The 19,306-nt window shown below is 49.3% G+C and overlaps 3 protein-coding genes across 3 annotated transcripts; 1 reads left to right on the top strand and 2 right to left on the bottom strand.

The window, feature by feature from the left end:
• Positions 1 to 1,389: 1,389 nt before the first annotated feature.
• TGME49_255190 (myosin C) lies at positions 1,390 to 10,055 on the bottom strand (the record flags this gene model as incomplete). Its single annotated transcript, XM_002364807.2, has 9 exons — positions 1,390 to 2,432; positions 2,912 to 2,977; positions 3,280 to 3,603; positions 4,041 to 4,342; positions 4,987 to 5,174; positions 5,776 to 6,051; positions 6,678 to 6,986; positions 7,652 to 9,220; positions 9,933 to 10,055. 9 exons carry the CDS (start codon positions 10,053 to 10,055, stop codon positions 2,074 to 2,076), a joined length of 3,516 nt encoding a protein of 1,171 aa, XP_002364848.1. The 3' UTR covers positions 1,390 to 2,073.
• Positions 10,056 to 11,832: 1,777 nt separating this feature from the next.
• On the bottom strand, positions 11,833 to 12,893 carry TGME49_255195 (hypothetical protein; the record flags this gene model as incomplete). The annotated part of the gene is made up of 2 exons (XM_018781090.1): positions 11,833 to 12,015; positions 12,627 to 12,893. The coding sequence occupies 2 exons, from the start codon at positions 12,891 to 12,893 to the stop codon at positions 11,833 to 11,835; spliced, it is 450 nt and encodes a 149-aa protein (XP_018636925.1).
• A 2,469-nt stretch (positions 12,894 to 15,362) lies between these two features.
• On the top strand, positions 15,363 to 18,931 carry TGME49_255200 (Radial spoke head protein 9, putative; the record flags this gene model as incomplete). The annotated part of the gene is made up of 8 exons (XM_018781091.1): positions 15,363 to 15,598; positions 16,208 to 16,335; positions 17,049 to 17,195; positions 17,421 to 17,483; positions 18,052 to 18,089; positions 18,448 to 18,493; positions 18,616 to 18,681; positions 18,834 to 18,931. 8 exons carry the CDS (start codon positions 15,363 to 15,365, stop codon positions 18,929 to 18,931), a joined length of 822 nt encoding a protein of 273 aa, XP_018636926.1.
• Between the last annotated feature and the right edge of the window lie 375 nt (positions 18,932 to 19,306).

Raw genomic sequence — 19,306 nt, 5'->3', positions numbered from 1 at the left:
GGAAAGCTAGAGGCAGAGCGAGAACAGTGACAAAGAGAGCCGGAACGACAGGTGCTTGGGGTATTCTGTGTTCCACCCTCGTTAACTCCTTGGTTCACGCAAGCGGTGTGTCGGATTACAAATGGTAGGGGGGAAATATATGCGGTCATTCTACAGTGTTTTCAAGAATGACGCCCACTGTAAAGCCTGCGACATTTCCCATATCCACCCGTCTAGTCGAGTATAATTTGGGGTTCTGTTTAAATCATGGGATATCCGTTTCTGGCCTACATGTCATACGCTTCGTCGGTGTTTTCGGCGTTATTGGGAAGAAAAGGAAAAATATTGGGTCTGCTGTGGATGGTGGAAAGCGACCAGGAAGACCAAACTGAAGCAATGGCAGAGAAGAATTACTCTCCTGGTGGACATTTCCCCTTTTGAGGAAGTCGCCATTTCCTCACCCCGATATGCATCGGAGCTAGCATTGACCCTTTTCAGATTTTCCTTCTCTCGGTGGTCGCTCCTAGTTAAAGCGGTAGACAAAAGACAAATTGCTGCATGAGGCAGACCTGTAGGATCTTGTTAGACGACGGTCATCCGCAGCTGCATCTGGAGGCTTCTCGCCTATTTTACACTGATCTCCTGGAGCGATGGTGGAAAGGGAGAGAAAAGCATCCGTAACCGACTATCGAAAAGCAGTTCTTCACACTCGTTTAAATATGTAGGGAAGCGCCTGTGGCTTACAAAGCCCTAGGCTTTCCTTTTCCAACACAACAGTAATGTGCTTCGTTTCACAGCGTTGTGGAAGGGGCATGAAGCTGGATACAAAGACACACGCGTCACGAACGCGTCTGCGTCTCCAGGGGTAGTCGGTAACAACGGCATTCGACTCTGTTAACCCACATGGCCTTCCGGCTTCATCTCTTGTTTTGGCCACGTTACATAGTCGTCCAGGACGGTAGTGGTCGGGAGTATCTTATCTGTTCTCTTGGTCTGAGGTAAAAGATAACAATGAACGAAAATGTGTTATCCTATTGCTTTTGCCTTTTGCTCTCGCTCGACGTGAACCTCTTCTCGCCGTCAAATCATTTTGTATATGAGGGTGCGTCAGACCTTTCTCTGATCAGAATTGCCTATATTATATTTTGGGCTGTCCTACAAGCACTCTCATGCTGGAAGATACCTTCGGTCATGCAAACTACAGGATAGCCACACGAGTTTGAGTCGTATCTTGGAGGAATGACCTTGTGAGGCAAAGAGAGGCGTCTCCACGTGTACCGACAGAATGGACTACAAACGGGATCTGTGAAATCTGAGCGCACTGGCCGACGCATTCGCACATCGAGATGCCGCGGAAGCCTACGTGGAATTCAGGCGACAGAGACACACAGAGGACGCGACAAAAGAAACGGAAGAGAATCCTCACAGATGGACGCCAATGGAAAAAAACGGGAAATGGTCGCAGACGTAAGCATTGCTCTCCAGTGTACAGACCTCGAGATCTAGTTTACATTCGAGGCTGCTCCACAGTGAAAGGAAAAGCTTGACCAGGATCAGTGTCCGCGCGAGCGGGCAAAATACGTTTAGACTAATTTGGAAGTTCCGCGCGAGGCCGATTCACAAAGTATAGCCATTCCAAAGGACAAGCAAACACTGACCGAGAAACTGCAATGTCACTCGGCACGTCACACTTCACGGTGAACAACTGGGGACATCAATGTCCTGTGTCAGTCTATTCAAACAAATATCCCTCGCAAACACTTTCCGTTCGAGGCAGCCGGCGAAAGCCAATAATTTGTGATAAATCGTACACCTCCTACACACTACTGGCGTAATGTCTTCATACCACACACACTCTTCCTGTCCCCTCTAAACAAACGCTTGGCATATACTTTTGTCGGCACTGTCCCCGCTGACCAGAGTACCCACTTCCCACGGCCTACATCCAGGCTCAGCTCAAAACTTTGACTTGTGTACTTTAAAGATTTCCAGCTTATCTCCGTTCTGGCGGCCCGAGAGCACGGCCCACGAACGACAAAGCGAAGCACGTGCCTTCACTTTTCCGTCCATTCACCCTTGTCCACTTTAAAGGCATCACGGTCTATCCGGCGCACAGGCCTCGAAGCACACGACAGTAAGGACTGGGGTAGGACAGCCTGGACAAGGTTCACTACTCGCCTGTTCTGCTAGAGCAGGGAAGTCAATTTCCACGCGCAGGAATCGACTATGTTTGGTCCACAGGCGACTCAAGAAAAACGCGCCTTCCTGTGCTACCACATTCCAAGCTCCTCCGAACGGTTCGCTGTAACGGCCAATCAGGTACGACTGAATGCAGGTGGCAAAATTCGTCCAGTCTCTAGTGTACTGGTATCGCTGAAAGAGCATGCCAATCAAGTACGAGACGTCCTTCTGCATGTACGGCGGCACTTTGCTATTCATGACGCGCACAATGCCTGCGTCAACGCGCACAGGAAACACGAGGCATTCACGAACGCTTTTGAAACTGGACCTTCGTCAGCGACCCAAAGCGGATGTCAGAATCGAGGGAAGAGGCACTGAGGGGAACCAGTAGGTACATTGGTGCGGGTGGCCATTGGGTGTCAACCCAAACAGATATAGACTTAAAAATCTCTAACAATAGACAGAGGGAAATAACGTGTCAAAAGCCAATAGCTTGACAGAACGACAAGCTGCCACACCACCCCAAAGCATGCCTATACGACTGTGTCACTACAACCGACCTCCACCACCCAGCACATACGCAAACAAAATATTAGGTTATATTGATTGAAATCCGCAGAGCTGCATGGGTGAATAAACGCATTTGGTTGGCAACAAGCATTTCACAGAGCATCAAAATTCAACTAGCTATGTTTTTGATTATGTTTCCATGTCAGTGAGAAAATAACAAATTCCTGTGTTGGAGCATTACCTGAGAAATCCCTCTTTCGACAGATGCCATACGTTTTCTCCGCCGCCCTTTCATGGAGTCGAATCTCTGTAACGATACCCAAATGCACAACACTCGAACTTATGATGCAGTTGAAAACTCTCGGTCAAACAAGTACTCACTTATTTACAGAAAAAAAGGGGTGTATGTCGAATCCCCGTCTGTAGTCGCCCATCCATAACAATAGACTAGCCACAACACATACGGATACGTACTCGGTACGCGACAGGAAATCCCTTTGAACCTTCTGCCACCCGATAACATCTACAGCATTGCGTGCATATATATATATATATATATATATATATATATATATATATATATATGTCACTGTTGTTTCTTCGTCGTACCTTCCTTGCGGGGTTTCCGGGTTTTATACATGATGAGGTGGAAGAGGAATTGTCGGCCGTCTCGGTACATGCCTTCCTGTTCAACGACGTGAAGGGACCCGTGAATATGAGTCGCAGCCATGCCGAAGTTGGGAGTGCGATTGATGATTACTTGCCAGAAAAAGCCGTAATGCTGGTCCATATCGTTTCGGATTACAGTGCAAATGTTCTGAAGTCTCTTGTCACTCAGAGGCTCTCTGAATAGTAGTTCCACCGACCTCCACACGTGATACGCCTCCTCCATGCAGACGTGCGACGGCCGCCGCTCTTTCAGGCGGGCCAAAGCTGAGACAGTTTATCAAACAAATCAAACGACGGAAAACAATCTCGCCTCAGTGAAGACAAAGTGGTTGGGCAGTCTTACATTATCAAAAGCGTGTACTTTTAAAGATTGACATTTACGTATATACATAGGTGGATGCAGACGAACAAATCCCTACAGACACATACGCGTACGGATATGTACATTCGTAGGCAAGGTTGTGCCTTGGAGGCAAACCGCAAAAGTACGGCGTCTGTGGCGACATACGAGCCATTCGACGTCCCTGGGATTGAGGCAACAAACAGACTAACAGCATGTTACCACAAAAATATCGAACATCTATTGCGTCTGACGGACTGCGGGAGCCAAATTGTGTCGTAGTACTTTATCCGCCGTTGTGCCGAATAATGTACCATTCTTTAGACCGCCTCACAGCTTTGACGATTCGGAGGGTCCATACCTGTCTGGCGGAGATAGTTCTCGTTGGGCGACCGCTTCATTTTGAGACGTAAGAAGGCATCGGTGTCTACAGACATGGTATCATCAACATCCAGGGCTTCGTTGCTCGCTGCGTAATTTCGAGGCAGTTCTTTAGAGAGCGAAAGCCTAGCGCGAGATAGGCTGAGCACCTTCGTTGGCGGCGCTCGCTCTGGTTCAACGCGTTTCTTAACGACGACACAGGGATTTCGAGGACGCTCCATTCCCGACAACAACGCTTCTCGTTCTTCAGGAGAGATGTTAATGCTGTCCGGCTCCAGATGTCTGTGAATAGGAAACACAGAGAGAAATGGTAGTTTACGGGTTCGTAAAAACGCTAGCAAAAGGCACCCAAGTACTCAGCATATCAGGATGTGCCAGTACCGGCGCGTAACTCAGACGTCCGTACACGTAGCGGATGCTGATAGAGCCAGCTGTTGCTTTCGGTTTTCTGGATGCTGGTCCACAAACACATGAGTGATGACAGCAACTGCGTGTACAAACACAGTTTCAAGCATGCAAAGGGATAAAGCCCCGGTGTCCCATCTCGCGGGTTGACTAAGCCGAACCAATTCTTTCACGAAGAAAACCTCCCACCCTTTGCTGCCCTATGAAAACCTCCATTAAATACGAAAACGGCTTCGTGGACACAAAATGATAGATAGCAGCCAAATGGATAGGAGGAAAGAAGGCCCGTCAGACAGTCGTCCTGCTACAACAGACGCCCAGCTACAACAGACGCATGCCATGAAGTGTCGTACGAGAACAACACACTTGAGCGCGGATAAACTGCTTGCAGTACACGATGAGTTTAATCTGTCGTCGATTGTCAACGTGAACAGGACGAGCGAACGGAAGCGGAGCCTCCGAGTAACGTGACACGTCACAGAATGCTCGGCTTCACGTGGAAGAGGCCAGTCCCAGCATACCTGCGCGCGTTTGATTCCAGTCTCGTGAGGAAGTGGATAACCCTTGCCATCTTCTTTCGGAGGAGAACCTTCCTCCACATCGGGCCCAGGACGCCGATCAGAGGCTGGAAACACATCAACTTCTCGCGCTGCAAGATCGACAACTCCTTCGCCGCGTCAGGCTTCACGAACACCATCGTTTTTCCGATCTGTGAAGACGATCAAGCGGGTCACCAAGATGCTGAGCAGTGTCTTTTCGATACACCGAAGGTATTCAGGTGTAAACTGGCATCCCAACCTTTCGCTTTGTTGAATGACGACTGGCACAAAAGGAGTCACTCCTTGGCAATGATCGCGCGCGTCTCTGTCCCTGCTAGCAGCACGTTCCCCTGTCGGCCCCCCCACCCGCGTGCCCCCTTGTTTGCTGTCCCTGCAAGAGTACACCTTTCCGCGCAATCTGAAAGAGCTCGACTTCTGACAAAATCAGAAGCCACCCACCTGCCAGATCAGATCATCATGCAGCGAGACTTTCTGACCCTCGCAGCAAGCATTCATTCTATCGCGATGATATTTGTTTGTTCGGACAGGCGACTCTCGCCGACGAGACACCAAGTTCAAAACAGAGATCTCTTGATTCGACGGAACTAATGGCGAATCATCAAAGGCATGCCCTGCCTTCACATCCTGGTACCACCTTGCACACACTGACAGATATGCCATAGAATGGATCGCCCCCTCTGTCCCAGCGCTTAGGGGAACAGTGACACAAAAGCAAGCATAGCTCGCTGAAACTTGTGTCTCTTCTCTTACCACCCACGACGACTCCGGAATTCCTGATTGTTCGAGAAGCAGCTGCGCGACCTCCTTCCTGTCGCGATCAGAATTCACAAGACCTAGATCGAGCCATCGGAAATGACTGCAGAATTCGCTGAAGTTGCGCCGATACGCGTATCCGACTTGGCGGAGTTGAAGTGCCTCCAAGATCGAAAGGGAGAAAAGCTGATTCAGCACCTTCGACCCATTCCATCCCAGGGGCTTCTTCTCCTCGTTCGGCTTCAGGCAACGGATGAAGTGCGCCTCCGTTTGCTGGCGACCAGTGCAGGCAGTGAAGACACACACGAGGGTCATGACGAAACAAAGAAAAAGAATTTCTCGGTAGGTGGGAAGCTCCACCGACCGGCATCACATACTTGCACATGCGCTCCTTCGTCCCTTCCTCTATAGTGCACCCCAGACCCACGCTGCCGGAACAATGAATATGTAAGCGTAGCCCGCTCGTACGCACACTACCTTGACACGAATAGGGACGCTCACATAGATACATAAATATATAGATACGTCAATCCACGCATGAGTGCATATATGCATATACAGCATATCTGTAGCCGGCTCCAAGTATGAAACTCGAGTGAGGCATGTCGCAGTGCACTGCGCGATAGGACAACACAAACCTGAGTTTCGTGTAATGGCTTTGTGGTGCTGATGCTGTGGAAGGAAAGTGTTTGAGAGTTCCCTCCGGCATGTCTACTTAGCTGTCAGCACATTTTCAGGGATTGAGGTATTACAGAGAGCGCAAATGATCACGCACTCGAAACTGAATCTGCCGGCAGATGTGCCTACACTGCGGCAAAAACGGTAACGTATGCAGCGAGGCTGGCGGAGTCTAGCTCGGGAACCAAATGACCGCAGAATCGAAACCCTCCAGAACTCACCGCTACAATTCCGATCATCTCCTCCAAGTTCTTCAGGAATCTGGATGCGATTAGTGTTCCCTTGCCGATTTTTCCTGCCTCGATCTCAATTCCTTCGAAGAGCGCCTTTGTGACAGGGTCAGTTGACGCCTTCATGACATCCATCACCTCCTTACGGAGAAAGTCCTTGTTCTTTTCCAACATCCCTTCACATGTATACTCGATATCGGCAATCGTGTGCCGGATTATAAATTTCAGCCTTTTGTCTCTGCGAGACTCCAAAAAGAATCCCGAGGGCTCCAGGCGGCGCAGGATCGTCCCGCAGAAACCCTTCAAAAACAAACACCATCCACAAGTGCACGCAGTTGCCGATTGAAATCTTGTACACGAGCACCTGTCACTCTCATAAAGCCGAATTATCCTGCATAAGGACAACCGTGTGGAACTGACACAGGAAAAGTGGAGCGATACCCTGCTATGGCGCAGTCCGCAGAGAGTAGCGATGCATTCTAAACAAATTTCCATTGACGTTTACGGTCAACATATTATGGGGGGACAATCTGCATACGGACAATGCCGCCCGGCACTCTGACAGCCGAGGGGCAGACTATGCTAGAGTAACGCTTTCGGCAGATTGGCTTTGCCGTGTCTGGTATACGACTGGTGCTCCCATAGTGGCCGCTGAGAAACGAGAATGCCATGACCGACGGCGACACCTATGATGAACCGTGGAAGAGATGGAAAACACGTAGCCCCCATGCAAATCGTTTTTGCTGTAAAAGCCCAAATATTACCGACCGGACACTCCTCTGGACACGATTGGCCAATTTTATCGACATTCCAGCAGAGACGTGAATGCCGAATAAACAAACGAAAAGAAACTACGTCGCATGACACTCAGGCATCAGTGTCAAAGAAACGCAAACAGCACAGAGGACATATTCGACCTGACAAAGACGGGCGGCCTGCCGGAGCGAGGACTTTGTTTTCGTTACCTCGTCAGTTGACCTGATGCCTAAGCAGGCATCTTCGAGCAGAGCAAAAAACGAATCGTTCTTTCCACAGAGAGCGCCGACAAGTGCAAGGTTATCCGTGTACTCGAGGGCCTCAGTCGGAACACCTTCGGCTTGGTAAAGCTTCGTTTCCATATCGAAGACAACATCGATGAAGTGTTTTTGCAGATACTCATTGGTAATGTTAATCAGGACCTGCTCAAGCGAGTTTACTTCGAGGACTTCAAAGCCAAAAATATCAAGAATTCCAATGAAATTGGGCATGCCATCTGGAGCGTCAATCAAGCTGTTAAGCTGGCGAACAAGCCAGTCAAAGAGCTTGTCATACACATTTTTAGACAGCGACAACACAGACGTCTTGGCCTCATCCTTTGTACGCACACCTTCGATGACCTGAGGTCCAACCTTCGTCGACTTCACGAGAATTTCCTTCTTGAGTGCTGCGTCATCAACGCTAAGGAGCTGGCAAGCTTCCTCCAGGATTTCCTCGCTCTGCGGCGAAATATACGCTGCATCCGGGACACCCTGTGCGTCTTTTCCTTCTATGCTTACATTGCCAATAAGCAGAAGGCCGGAGAGAATTGAAAACACCGAATGTCGTTTCGAACCCGTGATCTGCATGGCATCCAACGATTGAAGCACCTCTTCGAAATCGGCCTTGTCATCGATGCCCGGGACATCGTAGCATCCACCGTTTTTACCATTCAGATACGCGTACTCCTTTAAACTGCGCAAGTGGTACTTTGCACGCATTTCGCTCGTCGCGCCTTTGAGCAGCTGGTAGAAAATATGGTAGGATCGTTCGTTCGCTTCCTGGGACACCACACGCACTTTTTCGAGGAGGAAGTTGGATATACTCCCGTGCTGAATGCCCCGATGAGACGAGACATCGAGCATCATGAATCGTCCAAATCGGCTGGAGTTATTATTACGGATTGTTTTGGCATTTCCGAAGGCCTCAAGGATGGGATTGCCTGCCATAATGGTGTCTTGGATAGTCGTGCGCACCTCAGAGGACGCCGACGCAAAAAACCGCATGATCTGTTTTGTAGCTTCAGTCTTTCCTGCTCCAGATTCGCCCGACACAATGATCGATTGGTTTTTCTTGTAGCCTTCAAGGTCCTCAAGCGCGGCGCGGGCCGTTTTGAAGACATGTGGTGGAAGCATCTCAGGCTTACTGGCGTTCCGATATGTCGATATCCATGCATCTGTGGTGTTCCCCAGGTCCTTGAAGGGGTTGATAGCTACCAGAAGTGGCTCAGCTGTTGTATAAATGATGCTTCTCAAAAATCGGCTTTTTAGAACATCCAAGACACACGCTACATTCGTGTGAGGAAGATAGCCGATATCGTCGACCGTCTCCGGTTCAATCAACTCGTTTGCGTTGAACACATCTGTAGGCGCAACCGTAAACGTCCCGCGTGCTGGCGGGTCGACTTGCTCGAGTTCCAGCTGCGTGTCCATGGACCCTCCGACGACTATGCACTTGGCAAAAACGAGGGTGGGGTCAGCTTTCACTGCGGGGCAATCAGCAGTCCAGCAGGTAAAGTTCTGACACAGACACAAAGAAGACACGACTTCAACTGCCACGCTTGCAAAACCGGCTCAATATAACGAGCGACTCCACTGCCAGTTAAACAACCAGCGGCACCTTCCCGACTACCAGTCAAATCACCTCTATAGATATGTCATACCTAAGCGGTACCATTCACAAGAAAAATCGTGTTCAACAAACACAGAATCATCACCACCGAGAGCCATGCAATCATACGAAGAGAGAACACGCGACGACGTATAGTCGTATTAGCGTCGCTTAAACAAACAGCCGGCAGGCGCATTCGAGTTCTAGCACTGTTCTTCAGCTGGGAAAGAGCATTTCACCAACGTGCGACCCAGCAGGGTGCCGATACGCCTGCCAATACCACCGTGCTGTTCCTCGATTTTAAGTCGGATGATGACTGTTTTCTCCGCACGTTCCAGTGAATTCGCTCACCGACCGCAATCGTTCCCCGTTTTAGAAATCCTGAAGCAGCGCTGTATTGGGGATGAAGCCTATCCCCAATGTAAAAGTCGGGGCAGTGGAGTTGAAGCAAATATACCCCGGAGATGTGGACCACAGTTACTAGGGAACTCCGCAGAAACCATAAAATGGCATCTCGTCGGGCACGCAGACACCTGATGCGAGGCAGACTGGCACTAAACACGATCCTTGACTTCTGCACCCGACGCAGCGACGAGGCAAACTCGCATGCAAAATTCTTACCGTGGCAGCGCGTCCATCACGGCCGAAAGGAACGACACTCGATTTTCTTTGAAAATGCTTCACCTCCGGTGAGTCTTTCGCCAGTCTCCGCCCCAGTATCATCTGGGTTTGTTTGCGCTCCATGGTGAAAAACAGGAAAGAAGGTAAGAATTGAAAAGGATATCACAATCAAACCCCTCGTATTTTGCAAAACAGTTTTATTCAGAAGTCACAGCCTCTCTCGGAAAACGTTTCCCGAAATCGAATCCCTTTGGACGCTGAGCCAACCAGTCCAGTGCCTAGTACGACAAAAGCACACTTAAGAGAAACAATGTCATGAAAGCTCTATCGGATACGTAGATGTCATTTAGCACAACGGGATAAAATAGCCACATCGCAGTCAGGCTACCACCTATTTGTTTCACGGACGGGGCGACACGCAACACACGTGAGCTGTTTATCACGTTTCCGAAAGCCAAGGTACAAGACTGGTTACCGAAGGTTGGAAGCCCAGACGAGCAGCGCCGGCATGCCAACAGTTATGTACGGGAAAAACATAAAGAGTTCAAACCGAAGTAAGGGAAGAAGGAGTGTGATCGGAAAAATCGACAGCATCTTGGAGACGTGAACAGCGACGCGCAACGGTGGCCCTGAATGATGCTTTGAATCAGGTAAAAGAGGGGCTACATCCTACACATACTTTCTACATCACCAAACATACCATCAAGAGGAACGGATGAGTCACGAAGTGTGAGAAAACATGGTTGGCCAGAATCGTTGTGTGTCAGTACGTCAATTGATCATCATGCGAGCAAGTTCCTGGCATCGATGCTTTCCTCGCCAGTAAATACCTCCGCGGATCGAGACCACAGACCACAAGCGAGAAGCATACCTACACGTCAAGTCCGGACGGCTCAAAGAGCCAAATGCTTAAGCAATGTAAATTTCCCCTTCACAACCGGGGAAAACTGAATGAGAAATCGTTGTTGAAAAGAAACCAAGGGGATAGGTAGGTGGGGTGTTCAAAGTGCCCGTCCCTCTGCTATGGAATCGTAGCTGAGCCACTGGGCATGGGGCGGTAGCGTCACCAGCTAGCTGCTCTGCCATTGAGCAGACGTGAGGCTTCACGTGTGCATGAGTTGCACGCTACTCATCGCACGCGGTTGTCTACCGTGAGAAAGCACTTTATTGAGCTGAAGAAATGTCGCTCTCGTTCACATTTCTCCACCTCGATGGTGCCAAGCTAACCGAGGTCACGAGGGTCGGTTACCCGCTAAAAATAACTGAGCGTGCCAGTGCAGCAAACAGGAGCCATGGGTTGAGGGGCAGCATAGTCTGGAAGAAAGAGAATAAACAGAAGGTCATCTACCGTGTGCAGTTGTGTTAAAACATCGTCCTCCGGTAGTTTTCTGCCCGATGTCGAGGTCCTGTAGCCAATGAAATGGGTCACTGGTGAATACAGGGCGGAGACACCTGCGTTCAACGACAAGCAAAGCTGCGTGAGGAAAATAAGAGGGCCCACGCTTTCTCGTCGGAGGACAGCCTTCCGTTGTCAGCATGCAGATACGTGGTGAATCGAAAGTGAGCATCTTTAAGACACCAGAATGGATTGCTGAACACTGACCATGAAAGCGATTTGTCCTTGTTCAACTGAAAGGGCGTCGGTACTACGTCCAAACAGCGCTGAAGAGATTCGGCGTGCGCCGCCGGGTTCACTGCTACAGTTGACCGCGCGGTGGAAGACATAATTTCTCTTCAGGTACACACATTTCAGCGTAACTGGATTACTAATTGCCCATACACACAAGTTGAAGAAATGCAATGGGAAGGATTCTTGTCTCCACATGGAATCGCCCTGACCGGGAGCAGAACTGACTCTAGGAACACAGACACGCCAGTTCCCCCAGAAATGCGGTGTCCTCTAAAACCCTAAGTCGCATATGGTAGTGTATAAACACCACAGAAAGCAACCACTAACTCGACCAAATGCCCAGACACGACTGCCGACGGCATACTCATCACAGTCCTCGCTACACTTGTTCTTGAAGCGCTCCGTGGTTTCGACAACCTGTCTACACCGTTTAAAATCGAACAGCACGCCGCACTGCAAAACGAGGGGTGCGACAACAAAACATTTTCATTAAATAATTTATTTTTACGTAAATTAATGGTATTAAATTGAATTAAATCCCCCTGCCAAGTCTGTACCTAGGTTCCCATATTTCCTTCCCATATGGGGAGGCCGGTGTTCTGCCACCTTGGTGGACATTACCTTTTATGAAGGCGGAGTCCCGGCATCGCAAATAAAGCAGTTGGGTTCTATATGAAGGGAGAAGGCATGCGGCCTTGAGTTCCTAGTATCTACGCAGGCGATGAGGTCTCCCTCGGTTACATGTTTGTTAGGCAGCAAAAAGCCTGTGTGTTGCCCGTGACACGATAAACCAGTGAAGCAATTAGCTGCGCCATTCTCACGAAATCAAGACCTGTCCCTTTCGCAAGGCTACGCGACGCCTGATTAATGCAGAACGACAAGTTACTGCACGGCTCAATGCAACTTTCCCACGTTCCCGGCATGGATGCCAGTTCGTCTGGTCCGCAAGAGCGTTTAGCATGTGCCAAGAATGATTCGTACGGCGTTCGAAGCTTAACATCACACGGAACCTCTATGTGGTCGAGATCTTGCATTTCCTGCGAATCGCAAGAGTAACGTCTCACATTTGTCTCGCCGTTTGAGTTCTCTTCTGACGGATCTTGGTACGGTCGGCCTCTCCCTTCTGAATCCCATCGAGACACTTTTCTGCCCCGAACCGGGCTGTGGAGAGTACTGGTTAGCGAAAGAGCTTCGTGCCCTTTCTCGTACCTTTCCATCTCCTCCTCCTGAGGTTCTCGAAGACCAGTGTATGCGGCATAATCTTCCGCAGTCGTTGTCCGTTGAGATAGCAATTCAGATGATAACGAGGCACCGGGAGCGAGACTCTGCATGATAATTACTTTGTCTCCGACAAATTCGTAGATCATCGGCAGGCCCACAGAAATCGGTAGGGCACGCCTGTGTCGGGCATCGAAATCTGCTGCGCAATCCAAAATAAAACACACGAGCCTTGGGGACCGAGCAGCTACCGAGTCCACCATGTCGACCAGGTTGACGGCGTTGCGTTTCATGTTGTGTTGAGGTTTGGCATATTGGCGGGCCTCGCTATGACTCGTCGGTGTAACCAGACACGGCTGTGCGCTTACCTGAGTCGCAAACCCTGAGTAGTATACGCAGACGCTGTCACCAGGTTGAATACAGTGACAAAATTCGTCGAATTCCTGCAGAAATCGTGCTTTGGGTCGATTGACAATGAATGTGATGCTGCTATTCTCGAGCGTCACACTTCTCTGCATCGTTTCTTTTCGCTGATAGTGAGGACTGGAGATCCATCTAGGCGAATCACCATGCTTCTGCTCCCTCAACGAAGGCATCAACAATCTCTGCAGGGCTCCCACCGTATTGGCGCAGTCATGCAGAGCCGTACGATGGCGTGTTTGATCATCATGGTACGTGTTTGTTATGAAGAGAAACTTGTTCGGCCGGTCTGCGTCTATAGTGAGAGGGAAGAACTGTTCTGGTAGGACGATACTCCGAGGCACTGCCGCTATCTTTTCTTCAGTGCCATCCAAGCACTGTCCACATTCCGCCGCCTCCTTCATGGCTACGCATGATTGGATAACAACAGACGGACAAAATGCTGAAACGGTCGATGCTGGTACTCCGCTTGAATTCGAAGGCTGGACAGGTGGATGGCCATCGTGTCTCACGCCGGCACCATCAGGGCCTCGGCCATTGCCTGAGGTATCAGTTCTCACACCTGTCGCTCGACTATCTCGGTTAGGTGCATTCCCCATGCTGAGGCTTCCACAGAACAAGAGGAACTAGAGCGAACCGGGTGGCGTAACGAGCACCTGCCAGATTTCATTCCAGGTGTAAGCGCAAGTTGCCCATCGAAGAGGCTGTCGTTCGCTGTGCAGGTGACGTACAGCTTTTCGGGGACCGTCCTCTCAGAAAAAGGATGCCGCTGAGACATTACGGGAAAGAATGAAAGACAGGTATCCAACATAGTGATTCCAAGTTTTTGAAAAAAGTATCTCGGAAACTGATGCCATAGCAGACGCAGCATTCCTGGGCTCGGCCCCAAACTGCAAAGCATATCGACCTGGAATGCGCAGAAGACTTAACTGCCGGGAACGAGACAACGGGACGCTAGTCCCGGAGTTCGGCCAGACACGTGTTGTATGGAGTTCCTATCCCGCCTTAGTATTAACAACACTGTCCTAAGCAAAGGAATATAATAATTAACCGACCTCCAGAGGTTTTCAACACGAGCAGGGCTCGCTGCCATGACAGGGGAGAGACGCGTGGGTCGTCTCGATCCCAACGAAAAATTGCCAACGCTGGACACAATAAAGGCTCTGGCACCACGCCTGCCCAGCAAGTAGGTTGATTTGTTCAGCAAAAATCAGAAAGATGTTCTCAACGCAGTCACAACGATAGTCAATAGCGAAGTGCCCGCTCGCCAGACGAGCGTCTACACACGGTAGAGCTCGTCGGCCTGCGCAGCGGTGCTGTCTTGTGAAGAGGAGCCAGGGCAGCAACTGCATGCTCACACTGGGCAAAGTTTGATTCTTTCGGGGGTCCTGTTTATCCTATCAGAGGTACATTTTCGTGGTTCACCTTTCGTATTTACTTGAGCACTCATCACTCGGTGGCGAACGAGTACTTTGGTTAGTGGGCGAAGAAGAACCACCCTGTGTTTGCCACTCAACGAAGCAACTGGCACGCTACAAACTCGAGCCAAGGCATGGTTATGTCTTGAAGCCGCCATCGTGTTCAACTCAATAATTTGTCATGGATAGTTTTCCTTCAGTACCGTGGTAGCTTTTCTAGCACCCTGCAGTATTTTGTGGTTATTGCCAAGGTTAGATTCCACGTACTTTCGAGCGTGGGCCCGATAATGCGATTTTGCCTCGATTCATGGGGCAAGAGGTGGGGCACGCGAGAAACGCGTGACGCGACAGACACCCGAACGATAGGGAAGATAATGTGGATCAACAACAACAAGAATAGGCCATAACAGGAAGATAGCACATGCGTGAATAGTATTGTCGCCATTCACGTATGCATCGGTGGCCACCAGGGTCAGATCCCATCGTGTCATCCCTCGTTGGGTCTCGTTTCCTCAGTCTTTCACGCAGGATACCGACGTGGCATCTTCACTACCGACTCCGTGGTCAGTCTGTTAGAGAAACGTGCGAAAGCTGCATTGGTAGAGGGGCCGAGTATGCCACGGTGCATTTTCGTATTGTGTTCGTACTCGAGCTCTGCCGAACGAAAATAAACCTCAAGGTCTCGTCGCATTTTTGCTTCATATTTTTGCCCAGGGTCAATATAAGGAAACGGTGCTGTTAAATATGGAGTTTCGGACTCTGGAGTTCGGGCTCAATGCTGTTGCTTCTCAGGGCGTGACCCTGAATATGTACGAAAAAGTTTCGTTAGACGTTGCACTAGTAAAGCTGAAGAAGAAAGCCAGCGTTGAACGAGAACTGTTCTTCTGGGGGAAACTTTGTTGTCAAGAAACGGATTACTACATCAGCTATGTCGTGGAAGACGAACAACCTTCGTACCCAACCAAAAAGTTCTACTACAGGTGAGAGGGTAGATCACGGGCCCAAATTCGCACCTTTCATGAGCTGCATTGAACAAAACGCGTACAATCCATCATCAACAGGAAATTCCAAATGTATCCGGTCAAAAAATGCAGCGGGATCCACTATATTTCTTAAGTTGCCTCTGGTGCTCGTATGGAAAACGACTACATTTATTTGTCAACCTTCTGTTTGCCAAATTCGAGTGTACGCACTAGGTAAGACGTTGAGTGAGTTTCAGGCAGGGATATGCTATTGTGATAGCAGCACCAATAGTCTCATTGATGCATCTGGAGAGGTGCGCTCGCGGTAGTTTCTTCACAGAAGGTAACCTAACCGATTTCGAGAATCAAGGAAGAATGTAACGGCTAAGGGACTTAACGTTCGGAACACGTTGTCGTGGCCACTATTCGTGGAAGTGGCGACATTTCGCCTCTCGTCTCTCCGGTTGAACAAGAAGCTGCTGCGGTCGCTTGCAAAGTCAGTCTCGATTGATACTGTTCATCGATATGATCGAGTGCTGTGGTATGCTGGAGGAGCCTCAGTGCTGACGTGCCAGAGAAATGTGGGTCTACACCGATAGAAGCCGTTGACTGGCCTGTTGTATGCAGTACCGGCGAATTCGACTTTCGCGATCTGCCCATACTAACAGACGAGCAAAAGAAGCAACTTGATGCAGTGGGCAACATCTTTCTGATTGGTGTTCCGAATCGAGTCATAGAGCTCGGGAACGAAGAAGGTACAACCGCATATTTGCGAAGCAGCACTTTGGTCAATTCCTAGTGGCAGGCTTCCGCCCTGGCAAGAATTCGTAGACCTTTCTGTTTACGGTTGAGCTCGAGCTAGCGAAATGGAAACAAAACACGCACGCACTGTACGCTTTGCTATCCTCTGCAGCTACTTCACGACTGAGGTTTCGAACAGAAGGTCAATGCGGTGGTGGGAAACTCGTGCTAACATTGATTTCCTCTGTTGTCTACGTGTGGAAAATGTTTTTCACTGGTGGCTCAAATGCCACCGTCCATGCCTTCTTCCGCGGTTCTGTGACTATGGTCAAAGTATATTTGGCGTGTCAGCCGTGGTTCGTAAACGAAAGCGAGGTCGTGACCCCTCTGGTGTTCGATCATTCGGGTTCAGGGGCAGTACCTGCTGATGCAGCCAACAGCAAAGAAGATGATGAAAGTGACAGTGACGATCGTAAGCAAAAGCACTTCTAACTGGGGTGATTTTCACGTATGTCGGATTCACATTTCGACATACTGCGGTTACTCAAGGATCTTGGTTGCTTGCAGCTAAACGAATGATGGGTTGCCGTGCAGTGATTGAAGTTTGCCCCTTTTAGCTGCATTGGATATATCGCAAGAGACGGGGGACCGAGCCCTGGCAAGCCGAGGACTGAATCAAAAAATGACGTTCATGAGTTGCCTTGTTGACCGTATTTGATGCACGCAGGTTCATCGCACCACCGTGTCGCTTTAAATGAGGTTCATGCCCTTAGTCATCGCGTATCTCGGATCGACGACTCAACAGCTGTTGTTCCTCGAGGGGCCTTTAGACTAAAGTTCGGAAACAAAATCGCCCCTGCTCCGGAATTCAAAGGTATGCTTGACGTGCTGCAAACCGGGAACCAGGTCCGATTATGTCGTTTGAAACGATAACACCTGTACAGCATTATGCATCTAGTAACAGGCAAGAATGACTTTGAAGCGTCGTCGTGACACCACAGCATGGGCTCATAGCCTCCTTGATGTATCTTCTCTCAACGTCCCACCATTACTGAGAACGACGCGTTGCAAGTTCCTATTGCTACACATGTACTCTTAGGTTTAAGCTTTGGCGAAGCTCAGAAAATTTCTTCCTGGGTTCATTTCCGTCCAGCAGAAAACCGTAAGATCACAAAATTGGAGGCATCGGAGCTATATGTCTCCTGGGGTGTCAGAGGGTTGTACATTATCGCCTTCTTCACAGAATTTTTTTTACCACTCTATTGAACTCGAATGCATACTACCATGAAAACTGGAAAATACCTGCAGTAGCCTGATCTTGTTTTTACCTTGAGGGTAGTCAAAAAAGCACTGCAAATTGAAAGGCTAGCATTTCTGCGTTGTTAAAGCTGTGCTGAAGGAGAATGGGGGCACGCGCGCCGGTTGCCGTCAAGAAAGGGATCGCGCTGAGCCCTTACAAAGTGCTTGAAACGAATACATTAGTGTCCAAACCTTGAACACAACAGAACCCCAACATTATGAGAGGCTGCTGTGGTGAGGATGTTAGGCAAGTATTCATAGCAGTTGTTACTAGTGAGCCATGAGCATGCGTTGTGTACTACTTTCTGGTCTCATGCTGCAAACAAAGTTGGCACCGAGAGTAACGTACCGTTTGTTTTGTCGATTATAGCCATCTCTATTTTGCCGTTTTAATTCCATGCTTGCTCGTGTCGTTTGATTAATTTTTACAGTTGAGAATCTCAAGGCTCTTGCGTCCACAGATTACCAGGTTAGGCACTCGACCCCCCTTCGCTCGAAGTGACATACCGTCCGATACGACAATCTGCATCACTGGTCGGCGTGTACTGTGTCACCAGTTCTCTCTTACTGCTACGTGCACTACTACGCCAAATTTTTAGACCTCTTATTTGTGTCCTAAGCTATGCTACGACTATTCGAAACGTTACCATGCTGGGTTGCAGAACCACCTAGACTATGCATGTGAACAATCATACTTTCTCATGCTTCTTCACTGAACATCTCCATTACAAAGAATTGCCCATCAGGAATGCCACTCGTTTTTGAACAGTACAAGGACTACAAAGGTGCGTTCGACTTCCTTGCCATCCTGTGCTGCTTGCATGTAGTTTCACGCTGACTTTCTGGAGACTCTGGAGAGTGATGTGCCTAAAGGTGAGCAAATCGTCTGCCCAAGTTATTCATTTGTAGGATTACCACGTTGCCTCAGGTGACTTAGTGGCGGATGGCACTAGAACCATCGATTACGCATTTGCTTGTCTCCCGTACCCTTGCAGGTAGCTGGTCAGTTCGGTATGACCCATCTTCAAGTACGGTCACAGTCCGCAGTCTTTTGTGGCCGGGTACGTTGATGCTGACAGCACGAGACGGAGAGTATCCCTTTTGGAATCATCTGCTAAATAGCACGGGCAGAATTCGAACGCAAGATTGAACAGAGGAGAAAATTTCATTCGATGCTAATTAGTACACCAAAGAGTGCGTCTTTTGTTTGCAGGGTACATCGCTTATTGCGTTCTGAACACAAATTTCTTCGGCGGTGTCTACATCGGAAACGGGGAACAAAATTTAGATCTTCCCTTCCTCCTCCCGTGAAAAACAGATGTGCAATCTCACGTTGGAGCAAGACGATTCCGACACGCAAAGTGTCCGACGTCGACTGCCACAACCAACTATTCTCCTTCAGTCCTCTAAAACACACTGTCAAACCTATGTAGATATACAGCCCTATTGTATCAAATAGAGAACGTCTGCTTGTCAACGAGATTTTCCTCATCTCTTATTACGCTGGTCGACGGACGGATTCGTATTGCTGCTTCATTTTCTCATAGTGACGTATATCCTGAGAAGAGAGTGAGGGCCGAGTTTGCGCGAGTGCTGCATGGAAGTGTCGTTCTCCAACCTTTACCAGAAGGATTTCATGCGGGGGGGGTCCAGCATGTACAACCACATCGGCGAGAGAACTGCAAG

This window comes from Toxoplasma gondii, chromosome VIIb (genome assembly GCF_000006565.2).
Source record: "Toxoplasma gondii ME49 chromosome VIIb, whole genome shotgun sequence".
NCBI classification, from domain to species: Eukaryota; Apicomplexa; class Conoidasida; order Eucoccidiorida; family Sarcocystidae; genus Toxoplasma; species Toxoplasma gondii.
The sequence above is the reverse complement of the archived record's forward strand: the minus strand, read 5'-3'. Positions and strand labels throughout refer to the sequence as shown.